This window comes from Plecotus auritus, assembly GCF_963455305.1.
Source record: "Plecotus auritus genome assembly, chromosome: 3".
NCBI classification, from domain to species: Eukaryota; Metazoa; Chordata; class Mammalia; order Chiroptera; family Vespertilionidae; genus Plecotus; species Plecotus auritus.
Window position 1 is genome coordinate 124205684 of NC_137772.1, and position 12127 is coordinate 124217810.

The 12127-nt window shown below is 42.7% G+C and overlaps 1 protein-coding gene across 8 annotated transcripts in view; it reads right to left on the bottom strand.

The window, feature by feature from the left end:
- The window catches only part of MTUS2 (microtubule associated scaffold protein 2), a 611667-nt gene that overhangs the window by 376048 nt on the left and 223492 nt on the right, over positions 1-12127 (bottom strand). For all 8 annotated transcript variants that reach the window (XM_080658484.1, XM_080658486.1, XM_080658485.1 and 5 more), the window contains 2 exons: positions 5458-7926; positions 572-812 (listed from right to left, as the gene is read on the bottom strand). In XM_080658484.1, coding sequence (XP_080514610.1) covers positions 572-812; positions 5458-7683 — 2467 coding nt within the window. In that variant the 5' untranslated portion in view covers positions 7684-7926. The remainder of the gene's footprint in view (positions 1-571; positions 813-5457; positions 7927-12127) is intronic.

Consider the following 12127-nt stretch of genomic DNA (forward strand, 5'->3'; position numbering starts at 1 on the left):
CCAACTTCCCCTCTGCCGGCCTGCCTGGTTGCCCCCCAACTGCCCTCTGCCTGCCTGGTCATCCCCCAACTTCCCCCCTGCTGGCCTGGTCACCCCCAACTACCCCCCTGCCAGCCTGGTCACCCCCTAACTGTCTGGAAGGAAGCTGGACATCCAGAAGATGTCTGTTAATCTGGTCTAATTAGCATATTACCCTTTTATTAGTATAGATATTGGCACACAGCTGCACTCATGTCTTACCTGCAGCTGCTTCCATGCTAAGCAGTTACAACACAGACTATCATAGCCCAGAAAGCATAAAATATTGATTATCTGGCTTTTACAGATAATGTTTCTGAATCCTGGCCTCCAGGGTGTACTACAGGAGAGAGAACCTACAAGAAGTGGTTATAGGGCCATCATTTTAAAGGTGACATGAAGGTGACAGTTGAAGATAGATAAGTCTTGGTAAATGTCAGATGGAATAACAGAAACAGGGTGAGAGGCATTCATATTTTAGACAGTTACCACATTTTATATGATAACTATTTAAAAGTGCAGCAGGAAAAGCAGTCATTGTTGGATGGGTTACCTGCAGGATCAGAATTGTAGAGACTGGCAGCTGTTGCCATGGGTCCTGGTGGGTGGATGGTGTTTGCTGAAGACCTCTGACTGGCAATCAGGATCCTGCTCTTTGCAGAAGGTAAACGGGACATCGCGCCCAATCCCAACTGGGGCTTAAGGAGCATGGCCGAGCGGTAGAAGGTGGGAGGAACTTCATAGTGTGCATAAGGAGGAGAACAAAATTCTTCTTTCCCCGGGAGTTCTGTAACCTATAGCAAATGAGCAGAAGCTCAATCAGAGAACTCACATCACAGGATGAGGACTTCACCTGCTCAGGACACCAAGCTCCAGCAATGACCACTTGGCAGCTCGGAGTTGCTCCATCCCAGATCACTTACCTCCTTGGGGCACAAGTGTCTTCATTGCTGAGTTGACAACATACCTGGATGACCTCTCAGGTCTCTTCCAGTTCTAATAGTCTATAAATCCACATCTCACTGGGAGAAAAAAGAACTTATTTGGTAAGATTTTTTAATTTGATTGCTACAAAATCATAGGAATGTATGCAAGTAGCCAATCTATAAGTAAATAATGTTAATGAAGTATGGGAAGAATTTGCAAATGTTCATAGGATTATGAGTTTCATTATTCCTAAGGAGAAAAGGCACAATTTTTATGGTAACATAGTCTTATAAAAAAAAAATGAACTTTATCAATTTATGTTGTCTTTTCTAGGTTACTTATGAAATAAAACATGCACTGTTAATGAGGGAGAAAAGGCTATTTGAAGAATAGAAATGTTAATGGAAAATAATGTGTTTTCAGGCCTCTGTAATCTATTTACATCATTGAAAATGACAGACTGATTTACCTCCTCTAATTGTCCTCCCTGCTAGAGAGGGCTGACAGGAATGTCTGGAAAATATTCACCAGAATGGAAGTTCTAGGAGAGAGTCTTATAGGCTGCTGAATCACAGACCTAGAACCGTGTCTATACATGGCCCAAATCAGTAAGCATCCAACAAACAAACAAAAAAACAGGTTTCTATTGTTTCCTAAATTTAATAATGTAATATTCCTGTTACTTTTTCCCATAGTTAACAGTTTAGACTAGAATACAGCTACCTTTCATGTATGCAATTCTGAACTCACAGAGGTTGTTCATGTTATCAGTGTTTCTTCATATTAAAAAGGAAAACATAAGACAGTTCAATCATCTATTTCCTCTCAGTTTAAAAAGAATAGTGCCAGAGTCCATGCATGAAAAATACATCTGTTAATTAATTCTGCTCTAAATCACAATATATTTTATGTCACACATATCCAGGAATCACAAGCATTTAACAATATTTTTAATTGGGTCTATGAAGCGCTGATCTAAGCTGTTGGATGAGATAAGCCCTTAAATTGATATTCTTTGAGTGTTGAAATAGATACAAGTTCTCCTTAAATTGACATTATTGAAACTAAACATTAGGCCTTTAAAGTTTTATCATAATCACATTGTAAAACATGCATGATTGCTATTGTAGACTGGCTGAACTGGGGCCGCAGCAAATTACATTCCTTCAAAAGAACATTCTCCCTTTGTGCTCTGATAAAAACGTTTACTATTCTTTACTTAATTCTCTTACTATTGATCTTTCACTTTTACATTATACTCATATTTCCTCTGTTCTTTTATTTTTGTTTCTAAATTTTGATGCCACTGTACATTGCTTTTAGCAGGTGCTCACATAAGGAAATTATAATCATTTCTAACCTATATATGCCAAGTTTTTAGGATTGCAATATGCTCAGTAATTACTCAGTTCTTTGAAACTGGATAGTTTTTAGGGCTCAAAACCTACCTGGAAAATGGTCATCACGATTTCAGTAACTTCAATGCTTGTCATTTTGTTGGGTAATTTGTCACTGGTAAAATAACAAATTCTTTACACAGGTGAGAAATATGCCTCAGATGCCTAATCTGTACATCCTATATAATTAAAGCCTAATATGAAAATTGACTGAACAGCGGAACGACCAGTCACTATGATGTGCACTGACCATCAGGGGGCAGACACTCAATGCAGGAGCTGCCCCCAGCCCACAGCCCCCAGGCCAGTTAAGGCGGGTGCCAGCGGGGGGGCCCCCCCGCTCACCCTGCCAGTCACCCCACAGATCAGCCCTGATCGCCGACCAGGCCTAGGGACCCTACCTGTGCATGAATTTCATGCACTGGGCCTCTAGTTTTTAATAAAACAAGGGAATCTACAAACAACTTCACACTCGTATCTTTCATCTTTATTGACAGAACACAACAGGGATCACTACACAGCAATAAAACACATCAAGATCCACCCAAAATGGTATTTTTCCTCCTTCTCTAATGTAGTTTTTCCCCCCAATTAGCAATAATCATGCCTGGAATAAACCTCATTGGCTACAATACTGCCACTGCACAAAGCTCTAATTGAGTATTTTTAGAGAAATTATTTTGAAAACAAACTAAAGTATGCTCATGATTTCAATCAAATTTCTAAAATCCATCAAAGCACACAAAAAAATCAGTTCTTACTGGATTGTCCCTCTTTATGTTTGCCCTGTTCTGTTTCCGGGGGGATCCTGGGCTGGGAAGCCGTGGGTAAATGTGGAGGCTTCACTGAGAAGCCATTGGGACAGCCCAGGGAGAGGACTTGTGATGTCTAATTGTGTCAACTAACCCGGGCCACCATACCCAAATATTTGGTCAAAGATTATTCTAGATATTTCTGTGAAGGTATTTTTGATGAGGAAGGGAGTAGAGGAAGAAATGGGTCCTAATATACGGTGACAGGAGAAGATTTGACTCAGGGTGGTGGGCACACAGTGCAATATACAGATCTTGTAACATAGAAACCCACACCTAAAACCTGTATGATCATGTTGACCAATGTCACCCAATAAATTTAATTAAAATAAATAAAAATAAATATTTCTGTGGCAACTTGTCAGAAACATATTCTGTGGTGAGCTGGGAGCACAGTGGTAGGATGAAGCCCTTGGATCTCCCCGCACCAAGCCTGACCAGAGGACTGAGACTTGCTGAGCTTCACAGAGATAGGAACAAAGGCCAAGGGCAAGAGGGATACATTTTTGGAAATTTAAGAAAGACTCACATTCACCAATCTAAGAGCCTGACCTATAAACCAGAGTGGCAATTTGTCCATTGTTAGTGAGATGCCACTGCCTAGGTCAGACTCTAAGTTCCTCTGGCCAGGGCATGCTGTCACTGCACTTAGAACAGGACACCTGCATAGGGGCTGAGTCCCTACCATAGAGACTAGACCCCCCTAAACTCTCGGGTCAGCATCCTCTCTCTAGATGTGTGAGGGGGAAGCCTCTCTAGGCACAGAGTCAGAAGATGGGAAGCCAGCAGCATGATTCGGTGCTGACAGCTGGCACATGGCAGGAAGATGGCCAGCTTGCTGGGGAACCTGGTCAGTACTAGCCTTGGTAGAGATCTGCTGCTGAGAATGGGTTGACCACTTGCTTTGTGCCAGAGATGACACCTGCTATGATCAATACAGTCTGTAAAACTGTTGATACAATCAATCAAGCTAGATTCCAACTTGGGACTGGATCATTCTATCTCTAGGGAGCTTTGGTTAACTTCTGTTTGTATCCAGCATATGTGAATTCATAATTCAGTTATCACTCAACAATTATGGGCATGTATTTATGCCAAGCACTGAACTCTGGGGTCACTGTGGGGAAAAAAAGTCAGAAAAAGTCTCTTCTCTCATGGACTTCACATTCTAGTTAATGCAAAAGCAAAAAAGGTATAGAGGAGAGATAAGTTCTAATAAGAAAGAACCTAGAGAAAGGGGTCTGAGGAAAGGCAACCTTCCCAACGAAATGACATTTGAAGGGACCTAAAGAAAGTGAAGGAGATAGTCATTCAGGTATCTGGGAAGAACATTCTAAGTTGAGGGCAGTGTAAAAGGCCTGAGGCAGCAGAGGGAGAGAGAAAGCCTGGAGGAAGGAGAGGCAGTCAGGAGGTAATGAGCCACCCTACAGACTCCAGCCTGTGGTCTGAGTGGCCTGGGCAGACCTGAAGGGTGTTAGGGAGAGGAATGATCTGAGCCAGCTTTCCTTTTAATTGATACCTCTGCCTGCCAGGACATTGCTTCAGGAGGCCAATCTTCTTCATGAGCTCTGGGGGGATGACTCACCTAGCACCCAGTTACTTAAAGGGGCAGCACCCTGAGGAAAGGGTGAGGGCCTAGGAGAGCATCTCAGTGCTGCCCTTGTTCTGTGGTCTTAAGTGAGTTACTCATACCTCTCCACATCTGTTTCTTCATCTATACAATGATAAAAACAGCAATCCCAATCTTCAGAGAGTAACAGTAAGGACTGTTGAAGATTGACAAAGATTAAATATATGACATGGCATGGCAGGTGCTCAACTAAATGTTAGGTAATTATTATTTTGACTTAAAACAAAAAGCCCATGCCTATTTTCTACTCACTGTGTTCTTCACTTGTGTGAATATGAGATATCCCCCTCAGAGGATGAAGTCTGACCAATTTGAACAATGTATTTATTTCTGACTTCTTTTTCCATTGACCTGGCTTATAGATGAATTATGCTCACCTATTTAAACATGGAAGACAATTTAAATGCATGCTCATCTAACTTCACGTGTATTCTATTGCGTGGAATTTAAATGAGTCTCCTCAGATGGTAGATCTATCTCATTATGATCATCAACCTTCTCCAGTCAAAAATGTCCATTTGTCTACAATCTCTTCTATTAAAAGCATTCTTTCTGTACAGGTGTATTTAAGGGAGAATTTCCAAAGGGAGAATATTCTGTTTTCACAATTGAAAATATGTGACAAAGTTTAGGTGTTCAACTTATAAATCATATCACAATGATATTGTCTTACCTCCTGCAAAATCTTTTCACTAATCTGACTGAAATGGTGTCCTGGGGGTTTGATCCCAGATACCATCAAACCAGGACTGAAGACCCTCGGCTTCTGCAAGTCTGGCTTGAATTTCTCATAGAGGCTGGCAGCCGGCTTCAGGTCTCTGCCTGCCACCTTCTCCTCTTTGGGAAGAGGTGTGTTACATGTGGGCGGAGCATAAGGAAGGCCCACTGGGACCAGCGAAGTGTCCACCTGGCCGAGGGCCTGCGGACTCCTCCTGATGTAGGTGATGATCTTGGGCCTCACATGCTTAGGCTTGGGCAAAATGATGGGCTTGGGTTCTGTCCTTTCTTCTGTTTTTTCAACCTGGTGGCTCTCCAGTCCCTCCTGTGAGGAAGGCGTACCCTCAGAATGTGTGGAGATAGGCTTGGGGATCCCACTGGGCCAGGTGTTCTTGTCAGGCACTTTGGGGGAGGTGTTCAACAACTGCAAGCTGTCAGTAGGAGGTGGGGCAGCAGAGGGTGACCCTGCGTCCACACTCAACATACTCAAGTCCTGAAGACTGGTACTGGGCAGTGCTGGCTGGTGGGTCACACTGACAGTTTTCTCTGGGTGGAGAGGGGTTGGGACACTGAGAGGAGAATCAGTTCTTGCTGTGGAACTTTCAGTTTTAACTGTATTTTCTAGAAGGTTCCTATTTTCAGCAACAGATGTAGTGACCTCTTTGCTTTCCCCAGCTTCTGAGCTGCTGCTCTGAGAGTCAAGGGGCTCAGGGACCCCAGTTTTGCTCTCTCCAACAGAAGGATCTGAAGTAAAATCCATAGCACTGGCCCTGCTCCCACTGCTCAGCACCCTTTTCTCCTCACTGGCAGCTGAGGGTCTGCTGTCAGCTGGGGCATGAGGAATAGAAGCTACATGACCATCACCTGGTGACAAGCTGCTGGATGAACTTTCATGCAGCTTCCCAGCTGCAATTGGTGAAATTTTGCCAGGGAGCTGATTATCAGCAGCTCGCAAGGAAGCAGGGCCAGGTTTGGGGAAGGTCTGAAGAGAACCTTGCACACCCAGGTGGACGGTGCTCTGATCCTGCACACTCCTGCCTCTTGGCCCTCCAAGCGGGTGGACACTGCTCTGGGGCAGACTGCTGACCACCCTGGTGGGGGCTTCTTGCTGTGCTTCCCCACCAGGCAACTTTCTGTCTTGGAGTAACATGCTGTCTTCCTTGGGACATCCCAGACATTCGGCCTGGGCTGACATGAATTCCTGCAGGGCCCAGGGTTGGACAAATTTCAGCTCTGGCTTGGGCTCTCCCTTTTCCTGATCTAATTGTGCTTCTGGTTTACTCAGGACTTCCTTGGATGCTGAAGTCAGAGCACACTCTGAATGGGCAGAACGTGGTGTGCTCTCGTTGCTAACTTCTGGTACATGTGCTCCTTCCATCTGGGTCTCTAAGCAGGTGGTCTCCTTGGTTTCTGAGGTAGATGGTTTAGGATGACACATACCCTTTCCCTCTGAGGTGATATAAGCTGGAGGACAAGCTGTCCCTGGGGAGTGGGATGTCACTGTCTTCTGTCGCCCCTCACCTCCCTTTGGCACGCAATCCAGGGCTTCAGGGGGTTCCAGTGGGGCAGGCTGTGGAGGTGGCTGAGTCAGGCTCCCAGCACACTCCTTCGTGAACTGGTCCCCTGCAACAGCAGAGCTGCTCGCCCTATCCAAAGCATGCCTTCTCAGTTCTTCGTTGTCCAGTGTCTTTGCCAATTTATCCTTGGGAGCATGCCGAGGAATTTCAGTGCCCCTTGGAGTCCAAACATCTGGACTGGCCTCACCCGTAACAGACCTCCAACCTGCCAGACCTGGTTCCTGTCCACTCCACGGGGTCTGCAGGAGAGTTGTGCCTCTCTGCATTGTGTGCTCTTCGTTTATTCCCCTACGAACAGTCAAAGACAATTTTAAATCCTTCAGGCTGCTGGGGCCAGCCTGCAATCCCTTCCCAAAGCCCTGAAGTGAGTGAAATTCGTTATGGAAACGGGTTCTGTTTTCTGGCTCATGTGAATTTGCATTTCCAATTTCATCTGTCAGGTCACATGTCTGAGACTCATCATGAGAGGGACCGCCCTCCACCATGATCTGATTGGCATTTGTATCACCCGGACTTAGGAGACTCTCATTATTATTTTTCACCCCCTGTCTGTTGTCCTGCAATTGAGTGTAATATGATTTCTTGGGAGCCAGTGGGACACTCATCTTCCACCTTCAGTGGGGGCTGCTCGCCATGCAGCCCTCCTGGATGGAGAGGGGCTTCCTCCAAGCTGCTATGGGATTAAGAGGAAATTCTGAAGCTGCACGTCGCCCGCTAACAATGTTGCGTTGAGACACTGCTTTTAATCATTTTCGGAGCAGTTTTAAAACCGAACCTTGTCTTGATATGTGGCTGGATAACTTATTTCTTAGTGGCCTGCTGAATAAGAGCCAATTAATCCATGTGACCTAGAGAGAAATAAAAATAAAGCCATGTTAAATTGACACCGAGATTCTCAAGAGAAAAAGGCATGGTAAGCACAGATTTATTCATCACTTTCATAGTATTATTTCATTCATTCAACCCATAGATTTCTAACAAAACCTTTCAGAGAAGGGCTACTGCTGGCCAAGTAGGGAGAAATTGAAATTTCAGAATAATTAATGTTAGAAATGGATGGTAAACACCTATTTAATCTTAAATTCAGATTTTAAAAATCCACAAGTCCATACTGATAGTGAATTAAAAGGGTGGAGGAGAAAAGAAGGCTCTTCTTCACAGAAGACTACAAACTAATACAGAGAAACTATTCAGTTAGGAAATCATTTTTTAACCACCAGAGTCATCATTACCTTGGGCGAGGGACACAGCAGTGCTCCTGGGTGACACATTGTTGGGGAACAGAATATTTACAGAATCTCAAGGTACCATCTTCCAGATTACTTTATTTCTTATGAAAGAAAAAATTTATCTTTACAATTGAGACAAATAGTGGACACCTCCCTAATTAAATGATCAAATTTATCATCATCAATAATGGAAACTATCAGTGTTCCTGAGGTTAGGTAGTTCTCAGTGCTTCATATCACCCAGTAGTATTCTTGCTATAAATGTTCAACCTGAATGTCATTAAGAGAAAATAATCAAATTTAAATTGATGGACATTTTACAAAATAACTGGCCTAACCTTGGCCCAAAATGCCAATAGATATCTTAACACAGTGCATGATCCTTGACTAGACCTTGTTTTTTTTAAAAAAAAGTTAGCAAAGTATTGGGACAATTAGAAATTTAAACATGGACTGTATATTAGGTAAAGGTGTTTGATCAGTATTAGCTTTCTTGGTTGTATAACAGTACTGTGATCATATCATAGATAATCTTTGGTTTTGTAATATACATGTTTTTAAACACGAAATACTTCTTAACATGACATGCTGTCCGTAACTTACTCTCAAATGGTTCAGCAAAGAGAAAAATATGTGTGCACATGTGTGTGAAAGATAGAGAGAGCAGTGCAACTATAGCAAAATGGTAATTTGAAATCTAGGTGATCCACTCTACTATACCCACAACTTTTGTATATGTTTGAACATTTTTAAATAAAAAGAGGATTATATTCCAACCTGCAAGTTCTGCATGATCCAATTCTTACACCCCTTTCTGGCCTCCTCCACACTAATCGCCCTCTTATTCTCTGGGCGACAGCCACACTGTTCTCATTCTTCACATTACCATGTTCCTTCCTCCTTGCTTCAGGGCCTTTCCACGTACTCTTCCATATAAATGGGATGTGGAATCTTTCCCAGCCTCACCCAAGTAACTCATTTGTATTTTCAGTTTGCAGTACAAATACCACTTCCTCCAGAAAACCTTCCTGATCCACAAGAATAGATTAGGTACTTCTATGATGAACTTTCAAAATATATTTTATTTTTACTTTTTAAAAAAACTTCATCTGTAGAAGACACTGAAGAAAATATGTTTGCACTCAGCATATATATCAGGCACTTAATATGAATGAACAAATGATTGAATGAGTAATACAGATCAACGTTATTTCTGTCCTCATAGAGCTTAAAATCCAACATAGTATTTAAATTTCTATCAAAGCAAACTCACAGATCATCAGTAAACATTGTTTTTTAATATATTTTATTGATTTTTTACAGAGAGGAAGGGAGAGGGATAGAGAGTTAGAAACATAGATGGGAGAGAAACATCGATCAGCTACCTCCTGCACACCCCCACACTGGGGATATGCCAGCAACCAAGGTACATGCCCTTGACCGGAATCGAACCTGGGACCCTTTAGTCCGCAGGCCAATGCTCTATCCACTGAGCCAAACCAGTTAGGGCAGTAAACATTGTTTACCACACTATCAATGCATTTTATTCGGCCCTGGGTGGGAGAGTTAAAAGTAACAAGGTTCTGCCTCATCCCTAATTCCCCAAATGGGGGTTCAAAGTGAACAGTCTTCCATACCTTCATCCTCATTCATACAAACATATGTGAGCTCATGAGCATGCACAGACATGCACACACACATGCACACACACATACACATGTACACACAACATCTGGGAGGCTCTTGTGATGTTTCTACTAAAACAGGTTACATGGCAACCCCCTTGTCTTCCTTTCATCATTGTTTAATATGCAGTTTTATATATTTAAAAGAATATGTACATGTACTATATATCTATATACAAATATATGTATATTTATTTTATAACATATCTATACTAATAAAAGGGTAATATGCTAATTAGACTGGGTCGACCGGACATCCAACTTTCTTCCAGACAAAGCCACGGTGGAGGGGGCCGAGGCAGAGGCAGTTAGGGGTGATCAGGCTGGCAGGGGAGCAGTTAGCGGGCAACCAGACCGGCAGGGGGGCAATTAGGGGGCAACCAGGCTGGCAGGGGGGCAGTTAGAGGGTGACCAGGCCAGCAGTCTGGAAAACTATGCAGTTAGGAAATCATCATTTTTTACCCACCAGAGTCATCATTACCTTGGGCAAGGAACACAGCAGTGCTCCTGGGTGACAGATTGTTGGGGAACAGAATATTTACAGAATTTCAAGGTACCATCCTCCAGATTATTTTATTTCTTACAAAAGAAAAAATTTATCTTTATAATTGAGACAAATGGTGGACACCTCCCTAATTAAATGATCCCCCCAGGGGTCCCGGAATGGAGAGGGTGCAGGCCTGGCTGAGGGACCCCCCGACCATGCACAAATTTTGTGCACCGGGCCTCTAGTATATGTTATAAAACAAAAATATATAATGAACAAGAAACATAAAGGATGGAAAAATCACCAATAACTTGCAGCTACCTCCCTACTTAATTTTTCACTTGACAACCTACCATGGGCTTCCCTAAGTGCTCAGCTGATGAAGCTCTCTTTTCTTTTCATTTCTTTTGTATCTATACATAAGCATCTATTTCCACATAAGTTTCTTGTCAGAAATCAAAAAAGGAGAGAAAACTCACACAAAATGAGAAAAGTAAATTGAAGCTTAATTTCTTTTTATTTGACCCTTCTTCCCCTCTTCCCAGGACACATTAACATACTGATCTAGGCCATTCCCGTGTTCACATAACCCTACCCACATATAAACACCTGCACACGTGTGCTCATTTGTTTCCCTGCTGTCCTGCTCTTCTGCTCTCCCCACGTGCACTCATGGCCCTCATCCTCCCTGCTCCCTTCAACCTAGCCTTGGTTCCTTGACACAGGAGATTCTCAATGAATCCCCTTCCTGTATTCAGATACTTCCCTTATTCAATTTTAAGAATGTTCTTCTTAAAGCTACATGTGTCCCTCAGGCACAAATACAAAAAGCAAATCAATAAGACAGCAGTTTAAAAGAATACAGTTCTGTGTTCCCTGGGTCGGAAAACAGGTGTCCCAGAAAGCTAGGGAGAGCAAGTAACTTCACAGACATGGGCCATCCACAAAAAAAGGGTATCTCTAACTCTCTGGGGGAAGAATCAGAAGCATGAAACTAAGAGCCCTGTTTGGTTTGAATTGTCGAGGCTAGGAGAAACAAATAAATGAACTTTTGATGAGCAAAACCACATACACCACAATCCATAACCAGATGCAAGACGGTGACAAGTAGGTATAAGATCAGGGTCTTGCTAGAAAGAGTTGTCAGTAAATCATAAATGATGCTCATCGCTGAGGGTATGGAAAGCTGGAATCTTCTAGAGCCAAGAACCATTCTCAGCACTAATACATATTTGTGCAATTTAATTTTTAAATCATACTTACTTAACCTTTCATTTTAATTTAAGCAAATAATGTTTGTAATGACCTCCAGACATAGATCTTAACATATCCTTGCACTTTTCGTTCCCTCCTGATAAGGAAATGAAAGCAGAGAGAGGGTTACATTCCCAAGATCACACAGCTAAGAGTGAGACAGACAGGAAAGTAAAATCCATGCAAAAAGGGGAAGCTACAAAAAGAAAAGCTGCCTATTGGTGAAATTGTACAGAGCACAAAGGAAAAATAAAAGGAAAAGTCACCATCAAAAGAATAAAAACAGAAAAGCAAAACCAGAACCCAAAGAGGGAGAGAAAGCTCACAGGAGACAGGACAATCAAATTCCAAACCTTCTCCAATGACAGGCAAAATCACATACAGAGGTGTGTTC